This window comes from Calliopsis andreniformis, chromosome 6, assembly GCF_051401765.1.
Source record: "Calliopsis andreniformis isolate RMS-2024a chromosome 6, iyCalAndr_principal, whole genome shotgun sequence".
Lineage (NCBI taxonomy): Eukaryota > Metazoa > Arthropoda > Insecta > Hymenoptera > Andrenidae > Calliopsis > Calliopsis andreniformis.
The window spans coordinates 8,029,951-8,055,072 of record NC_135067.1 but is presented as its reverse complement, the minus strand read 5'-3'; the positions used below and the strand labels follow the sequence as shown (position 1 = coordinate 8,055,072).

At 30.0% G+C, this 25,122-nt stretch overlaps 3 protein-coding genes across 6 annotated transcripts; 2 read left to right on the top strand and 1 right to left on the bottom strand.

Annotated features, from left to right (window-relative positions):
- Positions 1-112: 112 nt before the first annotated feature.
- Rpl23a (ribosomal protein L23A) lies at positions 113-1,703 on the bottom strand. The gene is made up of 4 exons (XM_076381270.1): positions 1,644-1,703; positions 919-1,217; positions 601-728; positions 113-441 (listed from the first exon to the last, which is right to left on the bottom strand). Exons 1-4 carry the CDS (start codon positions 1,675-1,677, stop codon positions 180-182), a joined length of 723 nt encoding a protein of 240 aa, XP_076237385.1. The 5' UTR covers positions 1,678-1,703; the 3' UTR covers positions 113-179.
- An 883-nt stretch (positions 1,704-2,586) lies between these two features.
- Positions 2,587-7,379, top strand: Vimar (visceral mesodermal armadillo-repeats). 2 transcript variants are annotated; one of them, XM_076380181.1, is made up of 10 exons: positions 2,587-2,861; positions 3,219-3,347; positions 3,460-3,693; positions 4,463-4,629; positions 4,923-5,154; positions 5,287-5,433; positions 5,610-5,723; positions 6,208-6,340; positions 6,639-6,904; positions 6,980-7,379. In XM_076380181.1, exons 1-10 carry the CDS (start codon positions 2,852-2,854, stop codon positions 7,090-7,092), a joined length of 1,545 nt encoding a protein of 514 aa, XP_076236296.1. In that variant the 5' UTR covers positions 2,587-2,851; the 3' UTR covers positions 7,093-7,379. The 2 variants fall into 2 exon arrangements, with proteins under 2 accessions (XP_076236296.1, XP_076236295.1); XM_076380180.1 differs by having other exon boundaries at positions 2,588-2,861; positions 5,610-6,005.
- A 1,165-nt stretch (positions 7,380-8,544) lies between these two features.
- On the top strand, positions 8,545-18,043 carry Sec24ab (Protein transport protein Sec24AB). Of its 3 annotated transcripts, none has more exons than XM_076380605.1 (17): positions 8,545-8,697; positions 10,785-10,944; positions 11,078-11,691; positions 12,064-12,714; positions 12,891-13,006; positions 13,091-13,193; positions 13,497-13,623; positions 13,885-13,994; positions 14,281-14,512; positions 14,785-14,942; positions 15,106-15,331; positions 15,484-15,813; positions 16,486-16,596; positions 16,880-17,046; positions 17,133-17,468; positions 17,635-17,738; positions 17,847-18,043. In XM_076380605.1, exons 2-17 carry the CDS (start codon positions 10,806-10,808, stop codon positions 17,956-17,958), a joined length of 3,636 nt encoding a protein of 1,211 aa, XP_076236720.1. In that variant the 5' UTR covers positions 8,545-8,697; positions 10,785-10,805; the 3' UTR covers positions 17,959-18,043. The 3 variants fall into 3 exon arrangements, with proteins under 3 accessions (XP_076236720.1, XP_076236721.1, XP_076236722.1); XM_076380606.1 differs by lacking the exon at positions 8,545-8,697 and adding an exon at positions 8,731-8,816; XM_076380607.1 differs by lacking the exon at positions 8,545-8,697 and adding an exon at positions 9,239-9,278.
- Positions 18,044-25,122: the final 7,079 nt, after the last annotated feature.

Sequence of the window (25,122 nt, the reverse complement as noted above, 5' to 3'; positions counted from 1 at the left end):
ATTAATTTCCCAACAAAGTATTTTCCTGCAAAATACTAGAATGTTAGAATATATAGTATTAAAATATAGAAAGCTAAAAAACAAAATTAAGTGGGATAAAATGTAGATAAAATTATTTGTACCAACATTTATTATTAGTACAGATATTTTTCTTTCATACAAATCATGTAGACGTACATTTATATTATACCAATCTTATTAGCGACATCAAGTGCATCGTAATCACGTGTCAAACGCACATACGCTTTCTTTTTACCATCGGGCCTGATCAACGTGTTAACTTTAGCAACATCAACATCGTACAGCTTTTTGATCGAAGCTTTGATGTGATATTTGTTAGCACGTGTATGTACAATAAAAACTAATGTGTTGTTATCTTCAATCTTTTTCATAGCCGCTTCAGTGGTCAAAGGAAATTTAATAATATTAAATGCATCCATACTGAAAGGAAAGATAATATAAAATTAGCTTTAAGTATTTAGTATATATTATAATTTCATAATATTAAGAACACTTATACTTTATCATGTAGACAAATAAAGTTATTGCTAAACTTTAAGAAAACTGAGTACTCAATGTCTAAGATGCTATAATATTTACCGATTTCTGTTTGGTACAGATTTCCTGGGGTATTTTGGATTCCTTGGCGGCCTAAATGTTTTTGGCCGATGGAAATGTACAGATGTTCTGATTTTCCTTACTCTTGATCCATGAGTACCTTTCAAGATCTGCAAGACATGAACACATTGTTTTAGATACATCATTAACTACATTAAATAACTGATTAAGATTTTGTACATCAGAATAATAATTAAATTGTTATCATGAATATTCAAAGAGATTCCCTAAAGATTTCATCACAAGAATATTTTATATAAAACAAAATGCTTCTTTTTTAAATAAAATTTTTATATTAACCTTTTTCTGGGCCTTAAGCGCTTTCTGAGCCGGCGTTGCTGGTTTTCCACCTTTTGGTGTTTTTTTCGCAGCTTGGGCATTTTTCTTAGGTTTACTAATCAACGGCTTTGCAGCAACTTTAGGTGCAGACTTTGCTGTTTTGGCTGCAGCTTTCACAGCACCAGCTGCTTTAGCAGCTGCTTGTTTTTTCGCAGCACTTGGTTTTGTAGCTGCTGGCTTCGTCACTTTTGATGTCGAAGAAGTTATGGTTGGCTTCTTCTCACCCTTCTTCTCTGTTTTCTTCTCAGTTGGCTTACTAGCTAATAAAAATAAAGAACTAATTAAAAACACTAGTCTAAGGAAATACTAAAGCTACATATATACAGTGATTAGTATCTAGTACCTACACGTATCTTTTAGGTTATAGTAACCGTGTACACAAAGTTGTCACATAAAAATTCTTTACAAATTTTCTTTAACCATCATTACTTTGACTTATACAGCGAGTATTTTAGAGGTAAGAAGGAATGAAATATTTACAGTTATGCTAATATTTTTTATAAACATAGGGGTAAGACAAGTAATCGACCACATGGCTTAAGCAACTGTCGAATACATACATTAAACAAATTTCCTATCACACATTTCACAAATATATCTTCTTAAATCATTAGGAATAAAATCACGATGCACTCTGATAATCCATCAAAGAACATATAAACATTATTATTAATTTATAAACATACCCGTCTTTTCCGTGGGTTTCGGTTTTGGAGCCATTTTGCTAAAAAGAACGACAGCTCTTCCCGGAAATAGACATGTAGGAATCACTTGACTACGTAAATCATTGACGTACAAATGTATTCTAATATTCTATCTTTCTCATGGAATACGCCTCGGACCATTAACTTTTTTAATAAATTTAATTACGCCAATTACAGAATTCATTCGTTTGTATTCTGGATTTTATAACAAATTTTGTAAGTATATGCGTACTAATTCAAATCCTGTATGTACAATGTTATTTATACTCTGAAATATTCATTATATTAAACATATTTATGCGCCTATAAATTTGAAATTTCATTTGATATGAATAATAAAATAATGTAAATAATGTATAATTATAATTTGTTACTTTAAGTCAAATTAACAACGAAAGTTGCTTACATACCATACTTCGACACTGTTTATCCACAATGATAGGTGTTCAGATTTTGGTTTTTAAACGATTTAAAGTTACTCAGCTTTTTGAATGTAAATTATTCTAAATCGTTATAAATTTTATTTCAAAGAAAGTTTAGTAACTTGTTATTAAAAATTAAATAAGATAAGATGAGTTCATGAGATAATTAATTTCTTTTGAAAATGTTGATATTGCTGTTTCATTTTCAAAATTCTTACAAGTTTTAAAATAGAACATATAATGAAAAATTCTTTTAAGCATCTTAAACTTTTAAGAACTTCTTTTACTTTTAGAACTCCTCATGTCACAAATTTGAAGCATTTTAGTTAGTGCTAAATTTATCATTATTTATCTACTGATTTTGCAATTGATAAGGAAAAGGAACAAACATTTGTTATGTAGTGGTAACAACGACTGAAGCGACCCCTTTTGACCAGTTATAATAATATAGATTTGGGTAGAGTTGATACCTTAAAATTAAACAAAATATTGAAGTAAATCAAAGTAAAGGCGATCAAAATTTATTGACTTTTCTCGAGTGCATCTTTTTTAGCAACGAATTTATATTAATTAATTGGTTTACTTAGATTTTATTGACATATCTTCATTTGTAGCCTTAAAAGAAGTGCTTAGTTTCCTTACCCCCTTTGTTTAACAATTTATGAGATTCTATAAAAATGTTCTTTTCCGCTGAACAAATTTTATTATAATTATTTTTACAGGAATACATATTTTGCTTATTTAATATTTGATACAGATAAAAGGAAAATGACAGAAGGTACAATAAGGATGGTTTATTAAATAGTATTATAAATATAATCTGCATGTACTACTAATTCTAATATTAATTACAAGTAAAGATCTTTAGCAGAATGGGTTTAATGTAATATATTTTACCCTGTTTGGTAATATTTGAAATTAAAAATAAACATATATTTAAGTATTACCATTTTGTGTTTTGTACCTCTTCAGATTAAGTTTCCATTAATTATAGTTAAACAATATATTATTATTATAATAAAGTATTAACAAAGTTTCATTGCTATGTGTTATATAGTATGTGAAACGTTAATTCAAAGTATATTAAATATTATAAATGTATTTTAATTAATGTTAAAATAATTATTTATTTTAGGTGAATTGAAACAGAGTATTGATAAATTGGTTGAGGAATTAAGGTTTGTTGTAAAGTCAGAAAAGGAAATTGAAGACATAATCCAAGTTTTAGATTCGATTGTCAATGTTAGCAAAACATCAATTGGAGGTATTTTTAAAATTTTGTTTTTTTTTTTTTTAATTTTAAATGTTGAAATTAAAGTACTAGCATTTTTAGATGTACTTAGTTATATAATTTGTTTTAATGGTATTTCTTTTAGATGCTACAGAGTTCACAATAGATGACGTATTCTTAACACTATTGCGACATGAATCTAAAGAAATCATTGCAAAAACTGCCAAAGCAATTGCAGAAATTGCTAAAAGTGAAAGTGGTAGAGAAAAATGCACTAGCACAGACTTAGTAACTGCACTGTTAGATCTCTTAAAGGATGATCGTGTGGATGTATTAACACAAACTTCCAGAGCTTTGGGAAATATTTGTTACGAGAATGGTAGGGAGCTTTAATCCCTAATGATCCAAATTTTGTTCATGTATGTAGCTAACATTAAAATCACCATTATTCTAGTATGATACTAAAAGTAATGTTATAAGTGATTTTGATTACATATAGTAGCTTAATAATGTAATGTAATTTAAATTCAATTTGTTATTGTGTTATACAAGATGCTTCAAATAGGTGGTCAAATTTTGGTATTGTATTCTATTCTTCTGAAAACTCTTCCTTTTCTAGCTATAAACATTTTTGTTTGTGATAGAATATTGTAAGCATACATAAAACTTACCTAAAGAGATTGTTGATATTCTGTGACAATATTTGCTTCATATTGATATTTCAAAGACTGTTGAAGCCATTTAAAAATTGTTGGTGCATTTCTAATATTGTCATATGTGCTAGTAATCTAGTTTTTAAAACATTTTCAAGCTCTCAATTATTATCATAAACTAATGTTTTCAAAAATCTCCATAAATAAAAATACTTATTTCTGAAGCACTTTGGATATTTTATATAATCTAATTTTATTTTGTATTGTAATTTTTTAATTATATTGATCTTAATTTTGCAAAAGTTTTGATAATAAGTGTAAAAAGAATTCTTGATTTACTATGTAACAATAATCTTGGAAAGCTTTTCAAAACTAAGGAAAAAATTAATTGGAACAGAAGCATAGATGAATTTAAATTTATTTGTATGTGATTTGAAGTATATTGCATTAATAAACTTTAATTGTTTAATATTTTTAACTTTAAAATTATTACAGAAAATGGTAAGAAATTTGTTGAAGATAAAAATGGATTGATGTCCATTCTAGCAGTATTGACAAAGAGTGTTGCATTGAAAAATGTAGAAGGAGCACCTTTCCTTCGTAATGTTGCTGCAGGACTCCTATTAAATTTCCTTGTTGACCGATCATCTCTTCATAAGGAGGTGCTGCATTTTTGTATTTTACATTTCAATTTATTTTCTTTATCATGTTTATTAATGTTTAAATTATCGAAGACATACTAGTATGTTATAAATACGTTTACATTATATACTTTTTTTAAGTTTATGACTATGTCTGATCACTTTAAAATTACGAATGAAATGAGGGAAATGAATGAAATTATGTATCAGATACATGTTAAGGTATTAATTATTGTAAATAATGTAAATGTTAAAAGTAACACACTAGTATGTTAGTAGTAATTAATATGTTAATCTGTAGGAAACTTTCTCAGGCATTAAAACAGGATACTGTACCTATTATCTGCAGTATCTTGGAGATTGATGGAACTACAGGTGGAGAAGCGGCAATGCACGCTCTTTTGATATTAGGAATATTGAATGATGCCAGTATAATGTTTTTGAATGAAAGACTTATAAAAATCTTGGTAGATATTTTGACCAGTGATGCATCATCTGAACTATCCGAAATGTGCTTAGAACTTCTTCATGGTCAAGCAGAAGACGGTATTTTGATAATTGCAAGTTTTACATTCCCGAGATTTTTATGTTTTATTTTTATTCCATCTAATTTTTCCTTCACTATTCTAAATTATATTATTTTACATTAATTGAAATTAATATGTATTTAAATTTTAGAAAATGTCAAACTGTTGCTTGCAAAAGGAGGCATATGTGAATTGCTGTTAAAACACTTAGAAAAGCACAGCCCATATTGTACAGACGAAGAAACTAGATCGATGTTAAAAATAGCTTGTAACATAATTGTTCTTATACTAACTGGAGGTATCTTGAAACATCATTCTTACTTACTTAATAAATTATTAATAATTGCAGAAGCAATATCCGTAAAAATATAAAACGATTTATTAAAATCTGTTTTAGATTAAAATTGAATTATAATATATAATACATATTGATAAATATTGAAATAATAAAGGTGTTTAATGTGATATTTTCAGATGAGAGTATGAATTATCTATATGATAATAGCAATGGTGTTGTATATAAGAAATTGGTTGAGTGGCTTAAAAGTGAAGACAAAGATTTGCAAATCACAGCAGTATTAGCAATGGGTAATTTTGCATGCAGTGACGTTCATTGCAAGCTTATGGTTGCACAAGGTGTTCATCGTCACCTCTTTGCACTGCTTGAGAAAAATAATACGGATACTGTTGATATAAGATTTCAACATGCTTTGCTCAGTGCTTTAAGGAATCTTGTTATCCCTGCGGATAATAAGTCTATAATATTAAAAGATGGATTAATAGATATTTTGTATTCAATGTTAGATATTCCATCATTTCCTGTTATTTTTAAGCTCTTAGGTACACTAAGGATTGTTATTGATGGCCAATGTAAGATTTCATTTCAAACATATTTATAATAATTATGTTCTTTTAAATATTTTTTAACGTGTTTATTCTTATTTTATTCGACTGTTTGTAATTTTATTCAAATATTTATTTATGTTAGTACAAATTCTTAATATTAAATACAAGTTCTTATATTAAGTGAAATTATTTTCTATATATATAATCATAAGTTTTACTATTATAGGTGAAGCAGCTATACAGTTAGGTAAAAAAACAGATTTATTGAAAAAAGTTATTGAATGGTGTAATGTTGAAGATCATCCTGGAGTACAAGGAGAAGCAAATCGTTTGGTTGCTTGGTTAATTAATAATAGCAGGTTAATTACTTTTAATGAATATAAAATTAACGGAAAAATTTATCTTCAAATTACAATTTTTATTTTGTATTAAAATTGATGCAGAACTTGTATCACCTACTTTTATTTGTTTAAAATACAAGAAAAATTTTAACTTGATTAATTATGTCAATCTCTCATTTAATTATATTTATTTTGTTATGTTTTTCTTTATATTATATTTGTTTTAGTAATTATTTGAGACATTTTTTGTTAAGTATTTAGAAAGATTGTAGAAAAATCTAAAGAAAATAACAAATTTTTATATTTTCTTGATTAGGAGTAAAGAAGTTGCACTTCTGATGATAGAACATGGGGCAGTAGCACATTTAACTAAAATGTTAACAATACAAAATATTCTAATGCAGAATGAAGCTTTAATTAGTTTAGTGATATTAACTACCACTTGCTTGTGTGAATGTGAAAAACCTCTCCTTGAAGCTGATATTGGAGGAAAAATTTGTACATTCTTTAATACAAAAATTAATTCTGAAATTCCAATTATGCACAATGTTTTGTCTCTATTGGATAATATTATTAATTCAGGTATTTCAAACTATTACGTTTTTTATATTCTGTATGTATATATATAATAAACATCTAATTATATTTCAATTTCAGACAAATTACGAGAACATCTTGGGAAAACTAATTTAAAATCTTTATGTCAAAATATCAATCAAAAAGATGCAGTACTCCAGAAAAAATTACAAAATATTGCTGATAAAATTTAATTAGACAATGATAGAATACAGGACGTATATGTGTACAATATTTTGTAAGGTATGAGCATGAAAATACAAAATTCTTTTTTATAAATATAAGTGATTTCTTACATTCATGTAGAACAATTTTTTTAATGATATTACATTATTGATCATTGTGATATGGATGCATCTTAAATGCACAATTTATAGCCCTGTTCAATTCTCATGTACTGATCATACAAAAAAAATGATGAAATATAAATGAATACAATTATGCAATCATTTTACATCAGAAACAATATTTTTATATATATATATTGTACATGGTTACAAATAACAAACAATATAATATATGATCTAATAAAGTATTTAAGTTCACATTTTGCTGCAGATTTGTAATTTAATTCCTGTTTCAGATTTTAAGTTTATTTTTTAAATCTAATAACATATATTTATTTACTCTTCAAAATCATGTATGTATATACAGTATTACTGATAAATTAATATATAGTGTTAATGTACAGCTTTTGAATAAAAAGAATATAGGATATTAAATTCTAATTAAAATAAATCAAAGTTTATAGAATAAACCTTCATAAATTGCGATAAATAAAAGTTTAGACTGTAGTAATATTGCGCTTTTTTTCAAAGCATTCTATACATATCACCTTAGAGTTCTAGTAAAAATAAGCAAATTTGAAGCTGGCATACTATAGTAATTATTGTATACTGTAGTATAAAATTGTATTCTTTATACATAAATGTATCTGAAATGTAGCATAAAATTTCTGAATACTTTTAAGAAATAAGAGAACGACGATTCTTTCAAAGAAAAAATCGTTTCTTTCTATGTTCTTTAAACATCCTTTAAACGTTCATAACATTTCCAAAAAATAAATTTTATCAACAAAATCATACTCTATGATTAATTTCATAAGGAATATTTCCTAATTTGAAATTAAATTCCCATTATTCTGAATATGACGTGCAATTCTTCCGAAGCTTTACGTCATTAGCTATTTCTATTTCAAAACATCCTTCTATCCTTCCAAATATTCCACAAGTATGCATGCATAATTACATTGCAGATTTTTATGTAATTATGGAAACTAAATCTACAGAAGGTACAGAATGCGTTACATGCAAGAATGTATGTACACATATAAATAACATTTAAAATGAAGTACACGTAATATTTGAAAAATGAAACAAATTTTTATTCCGATTCTATTTCTTTAATTACATTTATGAAAATATGAAGTTTAACAAAATAAGATTTGCAACTTTTTGAAATCAAATCATCTTCAAATCATCTAATCAAAATCGATCGTAGATGTAGGGGCCCATAGATTCGAGTTTAGATATGAATTGAATTAAATACAATTAAATATAATTCAATTCATAGCGATTATGCGATTAATGATTTCAAGTGCATGGTTCGCGATCTGTCCACACGGCGAAAATGGCGCCTCGATCAACGGGGCTGCCACGTAATGTTGTGTGTCGCGTCGACGGGGTACGTCTCTTCGACAATTAACGGCAAATTACACCGTAAAAAGTGCAATGTACGTCTCCTGGTGCAACAAAGTCTAAACTTTTGTTTGTTTTTGCCGCGTTAACCTCGTCCGAAAGGTAAGAAAATGTCTCACGAAGGGAAAGGCCGAGGAAAAATTTGGACCTTGTAGCACTTCAATCGACGTGACGTTTTAACCTTTCGATCTCTCTCTTCATCTTAATCTTTGAAAGTTTCCGTAAGCATTCTACATTATTTCTCGTCGTCGAGAATCTTTAGTTGTAAATTTCGTCATTTGTTTTCTATTTATACACCACGCAAGAGTTTGCATACTTAATTGCGGTGTCACATAGCTGGTGCATTTTATTGGCACTTCATTTTGTTTTATTTACCAACTTATTGTATTTCTTTTCGTTTCTGGCACAAGTATCTTGTTATTGTCTTCTACGGAAGTTATTATAATATTTCTGTCCTTGACAACGTTTGACGTCCGTTCTTTTTTTGAGAAGTTAATTAAAGTAGTTTGTCATATTCAAATTAAGGTGTTGGAAACGTGTATTGGATCGTGAAAACGTCGAATTTCTTTTCAGTGTTGCGTGAATTGTCAAACTGTGGCTATTGAACAGTCCACTTTTTAAATTGACAGTAACATTTTCCATTCCACTTCTGATAGCCAAAACATATTGTTTCATAATTAAATGTAATCGAGTTACAATTTTATTTAATTATTATTGTTGTTTTCTGAACAATTATATTTATTATTATGTATCTCTTATTTTTATTTAATGTGCATCATTGTATAGTACTATTTGGTTTTTATTTTTGCTAAATCTATTTGATCCATTTCTTTCATTTATAAGCATGACAAGCAAGTATTATCACTATGTGTAAACTAAGTTTTTAAATAAAACTATATATAATACTAGAAAACATATGGAACATTTACATAGTTATGATAGTAGATGTTACAGCATTTAAAAAAGTTTGTGGACATATACTGTACAATAATAATCTAAGACAAGAATCAACAAGTATCAAACGACCTTTTTGTGCTATGAAATATACAATCAATGTCTATTTTCAAAGTTTAATAAATAGAAATTTAAACTTTTATATGTATTGCATACGCGAGTATAATATGTACCAGACAAGTTTAAATTTTCAATTTCTAAAGAATTCACTAAGAAGATAGTTATTTGTTGTCTACTTGATGGCATAAAATGACAAATTTATAGCTGTTGATATATGTCTTTGATTAGTGTTTTAGAGGACTAAAGGATCTTATAACTAAAGAAATAAACTTCTTTCAATATTTTATTTGATAATTAATAAAAGAATTTTATAATGAGATATCAAAGATTTTAATTTGTTTTGTTTATATTCTTATAGAAAATCAAATTTATATATTACAAGTTAATGAATTTATAAAAATATTGCATCTCTTACGTGCTTTGATATAACTGTTAGAATAATATTTTAAATATTGTTCAAAACAAATTTTTGGAATTCAAATTATATATTATTACAATATTGTTATCAGAGAAAATTTAATGCATTCACTTAGGCTTTTTTTATACTTTGATGTTTGTGCATGACAGTTGACTGATAAATCCAATTTATTTTTATACTTTATTGTGTACAGTAAATATAAGGTTTAAAAATGTGCAAATGATCTAGAAATAATTGAATTATTTTAATTAATAAGAAATTAAAAAATAGTGGCATAAATTTTGGTAAATCTGACTAACACATTGAAAAGAGAATATGTTGATACATGCTTAAGATATTACTGTACTATCACACAATGTAAACTAAGTATGCAATGTTCCTTGTTTGTACATTATTTATTTTGAAACTGTTCATTTATCAAAGATAAATGATTTATATTAAACAAAAAATATAGACTTATAATGATTACTGTTGAAATTTAAATGAAAATAAATATTTTCTACATTGGGTAATATTTGTCAAATTATTTTAGCATTGAGAACACTTACTTTAATATATCTATCTACTATATGACCTTTAGTTGGAGATTTTTTAATGTCCTTTCAACTCATACATTATTAAATATAATAAACAGGTTTTTAATATTATTATTCAAATTAAGTTGGTCTGACGAGTCAAAAACATTGGTATTAATTTATATCTCAACTGCATGTATCTTATAACATAAATAACATTTTCAATTTTTATGTATTTTTAGTGACGTTTGGAAATCAGTGATATGTCTCAACCAACTGACTATCAATATCAATCATATGGTAATGGGGGTAATGTAAAAAGTGGGCCCCCACAGATGGTAAATGGGCAAGCAAATGTGACACGCCATAATGGCACACAGGCAACAAGTTATAATTTCACTGGTAAGTTAATTCAATTATCGGATTTATAAGCAAAAATAAACCTTTGTTATTATTACTTTAATATTTTTTTAACTATATCATTGACTCAAAAATAATTAAATATAAGTTATATTATTTTATGTCTTACTTTCAGGTACACCATCCTCACAGTCATCAAGAGATCCATCTAGAGAAACTTCAAGAGACCCATCTCCAACTCCATATCTTTATAATCAATATAGATCACCTTTACCACATCCAGTAATGCCTCCTATAAATGGTCAACAAAATCCATTAAGTTCCACAATGCCTCCACCAGTAAGGTTACCTCAAAGCCAACAGTATCCACCAATGTATAATGTCCAGAATCAATTTCAAACATCAGCGACAAAGCCACAAGCACCTCCTAGAGATGAATTACTAAATTCACAGATTGATCCACCAAAACTGGTATCTGGACTTGATCAAACTTTGCCACAGAATTCATTGTTAGAACCAAAGTCTCAGAAAAATGATACTCAGGATTCTGTACAAAGTACACAAACGTTTTCACAAGAACAGAACATGTTTGTAAATCCTGCACAGCAGTCTAGAGGACAAACCCTTTACCAACAAAATTTTGGAGGACAAAGAATGTATGCTAAAAATGCACATGGTGTACAGCATGCCACTATTGTGCCAAGTACAACATCTTATGGGATGGCTGGGAGTGGACAAATGCAAGCGAAACCACCAAATGCAATCGCAGGATTTCCTGGACAGAGAACGGTGTGATTTCTTTTTAGATTTAATTTTAATATTAGATTATAATCTATTTAACTTTTTGACTGCGGAATTACAGTAAGCGTAACGATACGTAAGAGTAGCGTTATGGTAAATTCAGCGCCTGTAGGCATTGTACGCTCTCAGCAATGACTCGTCTGGCATCTATAAGCGCTGTACACAGTCGAAAGGTTAAGAACAATTTGTGAGACGTATTCTTTTTTTCTTTTTTTTTTTTTTATTTATATTTAAGTATAAAAGATTCTTATATTTATTCTACAAAGTTCTTCATTAATTTGTAGAGCACTTTTCATGTAACAAAAATGCATTATTGTATCTGTATGTATGTTTTAGTTTAACGATTTATTTTTGTTTCAGTATCAAAATCAACCACCAAATCCAACGAATATACCGTCAACACCAACAAACGTACCGCCACCAAATCCAACAAGCATGCCACCAAATCCAACGAATATGCCATCAAACCCAATGAATATACCACCACATTCAATGAATGCACCACCAAGTTCGATGAATGTACCACCAAATTCGATGAATGTACCACCAAGTTCGATCAACATGCCTCCAAATTCAATGAACATGCCACCAAGTTCAATGAACATGCCACCAAGTTCAATGAACATGCCACCAAGTTCAATGAGTATTCCTCCAAATTCAATGAACATGCCTCCAAATTCAATGAACATGTCTCCAAATTCAATGAGTATGCCTCCAAATTCAATGAATATGCCACCAAATGTTATGAATGTGCCACCAAATTCGATGAATATGCTACCAAGTTCGATGAATATGCCACCGAGTTCGATGAATATGCCACCGAATTCGATGAATATGCCACCGAGTTCGATGAATATGCCACCAAATCCAATAAATATGCCACCGAATTCGATGAGTATGCAACAAGATTCAATGAACAAACGATATTCCGAATATCCTGATCAAATGAATCAACTGAACAACCAAATGAATATGATGAATGTTACTCAAGCTGGATACAGTAAATTATGGGTAAATAAATAGAAAAATGTTTTCAAATAATTTATTTTTAAAAATTCTTAAATAAGACAAAAAACTATTATTATTATATATATTCTTTTTACTAAATACGTAATTAGAAAATTCAATCATAAAAATGTTTGCTTTACCAGTATTTTATTAATACGATTTTACTGTTTCATTTTCAGGGCATGGAATCAATTGATCTGTTGCAATCTAGAAACATTTTACCTCCAGGAAAAGTAGAACTACCAAAGATCAAACTTCATCAAGAATTTCTAGACAGCGTCAATTGTAGTCCTGAGTAAGTGTTTCCCCAAGAACTGTATATTCAGTAATTAAATATAATATAAATCATTAAATTGATTTATTTTGTTACTTTTTCTAGCATTTTTCGTTGTACATTGACGAAAATTCCAGAAACGAATTCTTTGCTGCAGAAATCCAGATTACCTCTGGGAGTTTTAGTACATCCTTTCAAAGACTTGAACGTAAGTAAAATAATGTGTCCTTTTTTCTCTTAAACATTGAATATATTACATAGAAAAAAATGTTATTTTATTTTAATACACATTAATGGTATAGAAATGTAAGCTGTTTTAAACAAGATAGGATGTTGATGTAATTCATTTCAATCAATGTGAAATAGTTTGTTATATAAATAAATTGAATATTATAATTCTTATAAAAGTAGCTATATCTATGTTTAGTAATCGTACATCTCAGAAAACAATATTGACAAATTTATACATATTTAAGTGTTTAAAGCAATAAAACCATTGTTATACTTCTAGCATTTACCAGTAATACAGTGCAGCACAATTGTGCGATGTCGCGCGTGTAGAACATATATCAATCCTTTTGTATACTTCAATGACTCAAAAAGGTGGAAATGCAATCTTTGTCATAGGATAAACGAATGTAAGTATGAATTTACGAAATCTGCTCATGTTACTGTTATATTGAAGTAAATTATTGTTATTTATAAACCTATTATGAAAGTTAATACTTAATTATTGTATGGATATTATCCTTGAAATCATGTTTAGAATTATAATTTTTAGTTATTGTATTTTATTAATTTTTTAAATAGTTTGAACTTCTTATTGTTTTACAGTAATATATTTTAATTAATTAAAAAAAAAAATTTTTCCTAATATAAAATAAAATTTATGTTTATAGTGCCAGAAGAATTTCAATTTGATCCTGTAACAAAATCGTACGGGGATCCGTCAAGGCGGCCAGAAGTAAGAACGAGTACAATCGAATTCATCGCTTCCAGCGAATATATGGTAAGAAACATTTATTTAAATGTGCTTAAAGTGCTCAATTTCATATCTTTGTGTTTAACTAACACTAACAGGGACTATACAGTTTAAATATTGGCTGTTATCACATATTATTATTATTATTATTATTATATTATCTTAAATTTTATTTTAAAAAGAAGATTTGTGATTTAAATCTTTTTTTATTCAATGCATAAATATTGTTGATAAAGACTTTAAAATTTGTTTAAATTAAAATGATAATTCAAAAGTAGTAGGAATATAATTAAAATAAGAAAAATGTTTTTAGCTACGACCACCACAGCCAGCTGTGTATCTGTTTGTTTTGGATGTATCAAGACTGGCAGTGGAAAGCGGTTATCTGAACGTAGTGTGCAACGTAATTTCAGAAGAGTTATTAAGGCTGCCAGGTGATGGTAGGACACAGATTGGATTTTTGGCAGTGGATTCTGCCATACATTTCTTCAGTATACCTGACAATGTGTCACAACCTCAGGAGATGATTATGCTTGACATAGATGGTAAAGTAATGTTAGTTTAATCTAGAAATTTGATAACACGTTATAAATTAGATTGTAAAAAATTAAACATATTTTAAGATAAAACGTAATAAACAGAATCAGAATTTCAAAGAAAAAATGCAATAACTTTGTAATATCTTTTTTAAATGTTATTTATTAAAAACTTAGCAGTTAAAGAAAAATTAAAATCGCGTTTATAATCTGTTATTAATTTTGCTTATTTAAATTCAATATAGTAATATATAATTTAATTATGTATTATTTTTTTGTAGATGTGTTTCTTCCATGTCCAGATAATCTAGTAGTAAATCTGAAGGAACGTGAAGAATTAGTGAGAGATTTATTGGCTCAATTACCGACGAAATTTCAAGGCACTCATGATACAAATAGTGCTTTAGGAGCAGCATTACAAGCGGCATATAAACTTATGGTAAGTAGTGTTGTTAAAGTCACTAAAGTTGAAATAAGTTCTAGATAGATATAGTTAGGATATACTTTCAATGATGAGAATAATTATAATGTTATTTAAATCAAACATAAAATGTTTTCAAAATGTGTACAAAACTAAATGAAGGTTTATTACATTATTTCAGTCACCAACTGGCGGACGTGTCACCGTCTTCCAGACTTGTTTGCCAAACGTGGGACCTGGATTGCTGCAGGCAAGAGAAGATCCAAACAGTAGAGCGAGTAAAGACGTTCCACATTTAAATCCAGTTACAGACTTTTACAAGAGATTAGCATTGGATTGTAGTGGACAGCAAATTGCAGTGGATTTATTCCTGTTAAATAGTCAATATTGCGATTTAGCCACATTATGTACGTATTAATTCCCTTTAATGTCTATTAGTTTATAAGATAATAAAAGAGATAATAAAAAGAAACAAGAATCGAAATAAGAAAAGAGATAAGAATGAATTAAATATATTTAAGAATTACGCTTTAACATAAATAAAATTTTCATTTTGCAGCTGGTATGTGCAAGTTTTCTGGAGGATGTATATATCATCTTCCTCTATTTCGTGCTTCGAAACCTCAGAATGCAGATGTTCTTGATAAAATGCTGAGACGTTATCTTACCAGAAAAATTGGCTTCGAATCAGTACTGAGAATACGTTGCACACGTGGCTTGAGTATTCACACTTTCCATGGGAACTTCTTTGTCAGATCAACTGATCTTCTCAGTTTGCCTAACGTCAATCCTGACGCCGGTTTTGGAATGCAGATTTCTATAGAAGAGAACCTTTCAGACACTCAAAATGTTTGTTTCCAGGCAGCTTTACTTTATACTTCGAGTAAAGGTAAGTATTGAAGAGAGTTTTAAAAATAAGTAGACTGCGGATTTTTATACACTTATAGAAATTTGAAATGTGTAAAAAGTTACGGAGTGCATATAATGTTCGAAAACATTGAAAATATGAAAACTAGAGTACGAATTATATAGTCTGTCCACTAAGTTGAAAAGTAAATGACAGTTCAACGTCCTCGTGGCTGATTACTATGGCTGCAGTTATTACCTGCGAATCGATTGTCAGTTGTCGATTTCATTTTACAGTTAATAGTTGCAGCCGTATAAAGTAATAAACTGTCATCGAACTGTCATCTACTCTCTCGACTCAATACAGGGCTGTCTAAGCTGTTTTTAAATATTTTCACTGTTTTTAAAATAACACGAAAATCGTTCATGGCACAATTTGACTGATTTCGAAGAAGGAATGTCATGGAAGAACAATTTTTTGTGTAGGATTGTATTTTTCTTTTTTTTTATTTTCGTGTTATTAAAAACAGAGGAGATATTTAGATGACCTGCTTCAGTTTCAACACCCTGTATAGTATTTGTAAGATGAAGCAAATTTTTATTTAGGTTTCATTTCTTTAATTGTGTTTCTAAAACTATGAAATTGCATAAAAATCCACAGTCTAATTAGTGTTCTTACTCAGTGGTGTAATGATTTAAAATGCTTCTGTTACAGGTGAAAGAAGAATTAGGGTACACACATTGTGCTTACCAGTAGCATCTACTTTATCGGATGTACTTCATTCCGCTGACCAACAATGTATAGTAGGCCTAATTTCTAAAATGGGTAAGACAATTTACACAGAAACAGCTGAGTTATCAGTAAATAACATGATATTTGTAAAAATATATTCTATTACATAAATATAGAGATTTAAACTTTAATTTTCTATTTGAGCCATTTGTCAAAGTGATGCAACTTCATTTTCTTCATTAATGAGATATTTAATGTTTCACGGTTCATACAATCTAATAAAAATTTTGCTAAAAAATGGCGTTCCTACGCTATCATTATAAACGGCTTATTTATAAATTTAAAACAAACACGATAATAGCAACATATTTTCCAGCTGTAGACAGGTCTCAGCAATCTTCTTTATCTGATGCAAGGGACGCGTTGATAAATGTAGCCATTGACGTGTTATCAGCTTATAAACTAACTCAATCAGGTGGTGGACTTCTTGTTCCTGAGAGTTTAAAATTACTGCCCCTTTATATTATTTCTTTGCTCAAATGCGTAAGTTAGAATTCATTTTTGAAATCATTTTCCTCAAGAGCGTATTAAGATTTGGTTGAAACTAAAAAGTGAACTTTCTTTTTTAGCTTGCCTTTAGGTCAGGAACAAGTACGAGACTTGATGATCGAGTATTTGCGATGTGTCAGTTGAAAACGTTACCACTGTTTCAATTGATTCAAATGATTTATCCAGATTTATATCCTGTACATGCACTTGAAGAACGCAATTCGAAAGAGATAGATGGAAAACTTTGTCCACAACCACCTAGACTGCATCTTTCTGCTGAAAAACTTCATTCAAGAGGCGCTTTTCTAATGGATGCCGGTGATCGAATGTTCCTCTTGATTGGCAAAAATATTCATCCTTCATTTTGTATTAATATTCTCGGAGTTACTGCTTTCCCTTCGATACCAGAAGAACTGGTAAGTTTATGCACATATTGTTATATTTTGCCAAATAATAAGGTTTTAAAAATCGCGTTAAAAGGAATTTTAGTAAAGTTTTAGAAAAGTTACTTACTCATTTCGATAATTTTTAACTCATTTAATATATTTTGGGAAAGCAATAAAAGATATTTCTAATTTTCAGTACGAGTTACCAGAAATCGAGTCAGCAGAAAGTGAAAGATTGCGCAATTTTGTATTTAGTTTACAAGAAGAAAAGCCTTATCCCGCCTCCCTACAAATTATCCGGTAAGTTGATTTAAAATGTTGCACATATATTTCTTATATAAAATATATAATTTGTTTACGTTGTGTCATTTTATATGAGTGAATTATAATATCATGTTTTATTTCTAGGGATGACAGCCACTTCAGGACACTCTTTATGGAACGATTAGTTGAGGATCGTTTCGAATCTGCCTTGAGTTATTACGAATTTCTGCAACATCTTAAAACTCAAGTGAAATAATGACACAAAATAATCTAAGATTAAATGGAAAAGAAACATTTACACGAAAAAGCCGTTGTTGATTACAGTGAAAGTGTTTAGCAATTGTGAACTGTGTTCAAATATGTGAACCTCATAAAATAATTGTTTAATCAATTGATTAGAACGGTTTACTAGGAAATATAAAAAGCTATATATATGTATGTATATACATATACATATACATATATATAAAATACACAGATCTATATGTATATGTACATATGTATGTATGTATGTATATTTTGTATATATACATGTATGCATATGTGTACGTATACGTATGTAGGAATGAATGTTATTATTGTTTTAAGAAATGTTAAAGCATTTAAATATAATTCAATTGTAATTATTATTATTTTATTACTATTATAATTATTATATTAATTATTGTTACTCTTATTAGTTGCAATACTTTTCCGGACACACGTTAAATAATTAAAACACCATTTTTTGTAAACTGAATTTTTTAGCTCAGAAAGAATTCAAGCCATTGAAATACTATTATTTTAAAAAACTTCATAGTATTTCAATTCGAAGTTATAATGATCTTCAAAATTCGGAAAAAAATAACTGAAAGAAAAAAAAGCATCAGCAACAATAACTAATTTTACCCTTTCAGTTTGACATAATTTTGTAAATAATTGACTATTTCCCTGCGTTTCGAACAAAAATTTTTCAATGAAATGCAAATTAAACGTGTCGTAAACGTATCGTAAAGCAATATATATATATAAATATATACACACATTGACAGAGTGTCATAAGATATGGTGTATCCAAGAAAGAAGAGATATTCCTATGCCCAAAATAAGGTGAGCTTTGGTCTTGTCTTAAACTGACTTCTTAAACTTTTTAGGATGACACTGATTAAACTTCAAAGTAATAAAATTATATACATGTATGTTTTGTTTATATTATGAAATTTTTTCTGAAATTTAAAAAAAAGAAACATTTACACATTTAACCCTTTTTACCTTCCACTAATTTATTGTAGATTTGTAGTCAGAGCATTGGATTAAAATTGAATTAATGTTGTAAACTCATGTATTTAAATTTACAATGAAGTAAACATGAAAATCTGTTCCATAATGGTTACAAAAAAGATATCGAATGCCATCTTATTTTTCACACAAGAATTTTTATATTTTTTGAGTATGCCACCTTTTATGAAGCATTCTGTACACATGTTATGTACAGAATGTCCCAGTAAATATGGTATGGAAGTATAATTGTTTTAATAACAATCTTAAGGAAAAAATACTTACTGACAAAATAAATTTTTAATATGAATTGTAATATGAATTAAGAATAGTTGTAATTTTTAATCAAAATTTCAATAACTATTTCATGAAGTTTTGTCATTTTCAAATTTGTGTCATCAGTAATAAGAGTATCTCAATTTTTTTATGCAAAACGGGACGACTCTGTAATAATTTTATGAATGAGAAATTTTAGTAATTTAAAAATTGTCAGTAGGTGATTTCTTTTCTTTTTAATGAGACTGTCGATAGAAAAGCTGTACTTACTTATCATGTTTAATGAGATGTGTTGCGTATACATATATATATTTACGTACGTATGTATACATGTGTGTATGATCCACGTGTATATATCTACATGTATAGATTGATCTCGAATTAACACAGCGAACGAGATTACTATTTATGAAGGAAACCCTTCTTTTACGAATACAATTTATAGAAAAATGTAAAAACAGAAATTTACATGAACATAAAGGGAACATATGACATGGCACATATGTATTTAAAAAGAGGTACATAAGTACACGGTATTGCACTAAACAGTTTCACAATGCACATAAATGCATAACTACATAAATTTGGATCTATAGAAAGTTCCTGATTGTTGACTATTTTTTCCTTTACTTTTCATTGAAATATGTGTGAACAAATTACATAATCGTGTATACAAAAATTCTTTTCCATCTGTCTTATTCAATTTTTATACTTAAAACTATAACATATGCCACAAAGTTGTATAAAATGTAATTTTCCATGTATTCATTCATGTATTGCTATATTAGTTCATTAACGCTTAAGCAAATTATAGAACATTTTTTTTCTGAGGCGTTTATATTCTAACATTTGTTCCATATTTAATTTCACATCAAAATATATGTATGTACATACATGTTAAGTACAGATTTCTCTCCTGTTCACTGAATATAGGAAGAAGAATTTAATTGTGTAGATAAAAATTTGTATCTTAAAATTATTAATAACGTATTTAACCCTTACACCGTAAACGTGAATCAGTTTTATCGAGCCTAGTTTCAAAAGTATAGGCCTCTCAGGAACTAAAAAATAACAGATGTTTATTTCTTTTAATGTAAAAGAATGTTATTGTGTCTTTATATATACAATATTTAAGGAAGTTATATGTTTAAACATTTTTTAAAGAATTTTATCTACTAAAAAATGATGGAAATAAATTAACTCCGTTTACGGTTTAAAGGCATTGCAAATACGGTTAAATCATTTGCTTTCGTTTTCATGTACAATCATTCCTGCAAATTAAATAATAGGCAAAACATAGACAAGATAATGTAAAATTGTGAATAATTCAGAGAAGATTAACATTGTGTGGTAGTGCCTTGAAATTAGTCTGAAGGCAAAGAGATGAACTTATCTTGAGGTTTGGAAAGATAACGAAATTTGAATCATCACTGTTCCTTCCTATTTTATTTAGAAACATAACATTTTTAGACATTAACCCATATAGTGCAGAGATGTCTTAAAAACGTCTTAAAGATATTCAGTAAAGTTCTAAAAATGTCCAGAAGTAGTCTTTGAAACGTCCGAGGTTACAAGACAATGTATTTTTAAGACGTATTAGAAGACATTCATAAGACGTCTTAAAGATGTCCATGTAGTGTGTTTTAAGACGTTTTATGGACGTAAATATTGAAAGTCTTTAAAAAGTATGCTGCCACATGTTTTTAAGACACCAAAATTATGTTGTAAGACGTTTCAGCATAAAATGGGCATAAAACAGACGTTCTCAAGACGTCTTGCACTGTTTGGGCAGTATATAAGATATATCACGACAACTTAAAATGTTACACAATTGAAGAAAAAGGAAGAATATGTTTTCAGCAAATACTATCGAAGAGTGATTGCAATTATTATGACATAGTTATATACTTTTCACCATTATTCGCATAAATACACACGATAATGCATATAGACCCCTTTTAATAATAAATTGTTTGTGACAACAAATGGTATCTTGAAAATAAACAGAAATACGTAGGATATACATTCGTACAAGCACACAACTGTTGAATATATTATATTATATGTACATATGTGTATGTACATGATTATCTCATATATCTTATTGTAGTGATATGAAAATTCCGTATTTTTCCTTGTTAATTCGAGATAAGTCTGTACAGGGAAATCGGCGATTTATAAGCCTCCATTTCTTGTACCACTCTTATAATGCTGCCAACGCCAAATAAAGGAGTACTTGAAATATTGGAACTTTCTTCGTGAATTCGAAGGAATCGTATGTCAACGTGAGGGAAATAGGGATAAAAGGATAATGTAAATCGTTCAGATTTTCGAATTATACTAAATCAATGCAAAAATAAAATACTTAATACCATAGCACTAGTTTAACATTTTCTTCTGTATTAATTACAATTAAATTAGTTACTCTTCTTTACCTAAAATCAGTTCTGGATTAGTGTTACCACATGAAGGGTCCACGGAAAAGGGGGAAATGTTAATTTTAACAAATTTTGAGTTTAACGCTTTGTTGTATGCTTCTGTAAGTGCTCTTGCTGGATAGACATGGCGCATTGAACATTTAATTTTTTTATGAATTCCCTAGTTATAAGAAACTGAGGTATGCAACGAAAAGATGAGGAATGTCAAAGAAAACCGATGGAAACAAGAGGAATGTTTCGGGTTTCGTTTGAAGACATGCAAGTTTGAAATATATTCTGTGAAAGAAAAACCTAAAAATTCTATTACGAATTTTTGAACATGGTGTCTGGACCAAAAGCTAAAAAACAAAAGTACCAAGCGACGAAAAATAAAAGTGAAAAAAGTTGCAGAAAAGAAAGTGATAATAAAAATAATTTTTTCCTAACATTCCCCCTTTTCGCATGTAATATTTTGAGAAGAGTTTTCATTTTTTAGCGTTTACTGTGTTATACATATATTAATATTAATAATTTACTTACAAATAAAAGTTGAAATTGATATTGAATAAGATGGTGTTTTATTTCGGTAGGATGAGAAACAAAATATCAAGTTGTAACATTATCGGTACTGAAAACTAAATTCTCGTTTTTTGAAAAATGCTAAAATTTAACATTTCTCTTTCTTTCCGTGTATCCTTCAAATGGGGTCCGTTTGATATCTACAGGGTGATCAATTTAACTAGAAATCCTCTAACAAATATTAGCAGCACTTATAATGATAACAACATTTATAATAAATGCAGCCAACACTTGAAAGGTTTAAAGTCAAACTGATCATCTTGTATAAGCGACGGATAACAAGTTTTTCCAGTTTTACAGAATTTCTCGGTAGAATCAAAAAGGGGAACAGTGCTAAGAGGTAGCACAAAAAAATAAGGATAAATTAAAAAGCTTCAATTTGTCACTTAAATAAAAAATTAATCGGGGAACCTCGAAAAAATAATGCATTTTTTCATAAAAATGTGACTTAACAATTTTTTGACATTTTGCCTATATGAGTACATCTGTGGTAGCTAAGTTAAAGTAATTTGAAACTTTCCCACCATAAAACCGTATGCTTTTTAACAAATTCTTTATAATTCAGGAAGACATTATTACAACCATTATTTATTATTATAACCAAATAGAAATTAACGCGAAAGATATAACTTGAAAGAAACACTTCCAACTCCGCCCCTGATTCCTTTCCCCATACACGTTGTTATTGGGCTTTGTGCTTTTCTGTATATTCGCTGCCGATCACGCGCTGAAGCGTGACGAGACTCGCTTAGTAAATTGCCGTACACGCGCCATCGCGTAAGACATTTATGTTCAGTTAACGGCGACCTGCACAACCGGCAGTTTCGACACGTTTCATCGTTTCAGATCGGCAACGAACATGTTAAAACACACGAATGAGACAGATGTCAGCACTTTTCTGGTTTTGTATTCTGTCCCGTGGAACGCGCATGCCCCTAGCTTCCATTTTCATTAATTCCCCCCAACGCTACGATAATCCCCGGACGTCTGATCGCATTCCACCCCGGATTTCTGACATCCCCACCACAGGTCTCGCTTTGTCGGAGCGAGGCTTCGCCCACGTTCAGTTGACCACAGACAGTCAAAAACAGTGAGGCGAGTGCGCCGAGTGAGTTACGAAGTCCTTTCAGTGTTGCGAATCCCAAACGTGAAGCTTTTGCACAGCTTATTGCACGATGTCCACCGAAAGGAACCCGCAGGTTATCTTATCTCTGCGACAGCGGCTCGAAATTGTTCAGAAATTAGAGAACGGCGTCGCTATAAACCAACTGGCTTACGACTACGGCGTCAGCACTATTACCATTCGTCGTATAAAGAGGAACGCCGCGGAGTTGCGGCAACGGTTGGAAATACCAGGCGCCGAGTGCAGAAAGAAGATGAGAAAGCCGGTACTAGAAGAGCTGGATACACGTCTGTATGAATGGTATTCAGAGCAACAAGCGATGGGCATATCTGTCAGCGATTCGGTGCTGCAAGAGAAGTCGAGGAAGCTGAACGAGGAGTTAGGCGGTCCTTCGACGTTCTCAGCTTCTAAGGGTTGGATATGGCGATTTAAGAATCGCCACGCTATTCGACTGGTTAAATCTCCCGGCGAGACTGTAGAGATAGACCCAAGGGCTGTGGAAGAATTTTTGAATCAGAATTTCCTGCGACGGCTGAAGGAGGAGAATATAAAGCTCCATAATGTTTACAGTATAGAGGAAACAGCTTTAATGTGGAAAGCTCTTCCTCCAGGAATGTTGGTCGATGGCTGGGGAAAGGTTTACAGGCACAAACTGTCGACAGATCGGGTTACCATTGGACTCTGCGTGAACGCAACAGGGACACACAAACTCCCGCCACTGTTCATCCAGCGGTACGAAAGACCGAGGGCGGTGAAGCATTGCGCTGATCGACTGTCGGTCGTTCTCAAGACGCAAGAAAAGGCCTCTTTGGACCAGAACGTGTTCGCTGATTGGTTGGAGCATCATTTCAAGCCAGCTGTGAAGAGGCAACAGCTTGTAACTGGTATATATGGAAAAATATTGTTACTGATAACCGACAACAAAGCTCACAGCTTACCACCGGAACTGCGCAAGAAAGATGGCATTGAGGTGGTGTTCCTTCCGGCGAACGCGGCGTCCATCCTGCAGCCGATAGATCAGGTGATACTGAAGAAAGTGAAAAGGTCCTTTCGACATCGCCTGCTGAGGAGGATTCTCGATTTTCCTGGTGGTATGGCGGAATTTTGCGCGGATTATGATATGAAGGACTGTGCTGACTATTTGAGCGAAGCTTGGATGGACGTGAGGCGGTCTGATATTCGTAATTCTTGGAGCAAGTTGATGAAAGGGGAGTCAGAGGAAGAAATAGGGGAAGGGCAAAGTGAAGATCACGCTTACGACATGTCAGATATTACTGCCATTCGCGAAACGATAGGAGTTATTGTTGGCAAGCCTGTTCTTCGGGAGAATGTTGAAGAATGGCTCTTCACCTGTGAGGGATTCGAAGATAAAATGAATAATTTGAAGTGTGAAGAGTATCTGGAACAAAGTAGGCCGTCAAGCTTGTACCAAGGAGATATTGAAAGGATGTTTACGAATTTAATTATTTGGTCGAAAACTGTACCTGATTTTATTAACTTTCATGGACCCATGTTAAAATGCTATTACGATTTAAGACAGGAATAAATAAATCCTTATATAGCGTGACGACTGTTTTACTCTAATTTATGTTCTTACCTCCCCAACCAATGGGCAAATATGTATATTTGTCATTTTTAAGCAGTGGTTTTGATTCAAAGAAACGAATTATGCATAAGAATTTAACAATGATTTTGATGTATAAAATGAAGATATAATTATTAGGTGGAATTCATATTCTACAATGCAAAAATAATTAAAATAATGTAG

Coding starts and splice junctions, on each gene's coding strand:
- Rpl23a (XM_076381270.1), bottom strand. CDS start 1,677: ATGGCTCCAAAACCGAAACCCACGGAAAAGACGG. Junction 1,218..1,643: donor GAAACCCACGGAAAAGACGG/GTATGTTTATAA, acceptor TATTTTTATTAG/CTAGTAAGCCAACTGAGAAG. Junction 442..600: donor TCTGTACCAAACAGAAATCG/GTAAATATTATA, acceptor CTTTCCTTTCAG/TATGGATGCATTTAATATTA.
- Sec24ab (XM_076380605.1), top strand. CDS start 10,806: ATGTCTCAACCAACTGACTATCAATATCAATCATATGGTAATGGGGGT. Junction 16,597..16,879: donor AGGCCTAATTTCTAAAATGG/GTAAGACAATTT, acceptor CATATTTTCCAG/CTGTAGACAGGTCTCAGCAA. Junction 17,469..17,634: donor CTTCGATACCAGAAGAACTG/GTAAGTTTATGC, acceptor TCTAATTTTCAG/TACGAGTTACCAGAAATCGA.
- Vimar (XM_076380180.1), top strand. Junction 3,694..4,462: donor AAATATTTGTTACGAGAATG/GTAGGGAGCTTT, acceptor AAATTATTACAG/AAAATGGTAAGAAATTTGTT. Junction 6,006..6,207: donor GATTGTTATTGATGGCCAAT/GTAAGATTTCAT, acceptor TTACTATTATAG/GTGAAGCAGCTATACAGTTA.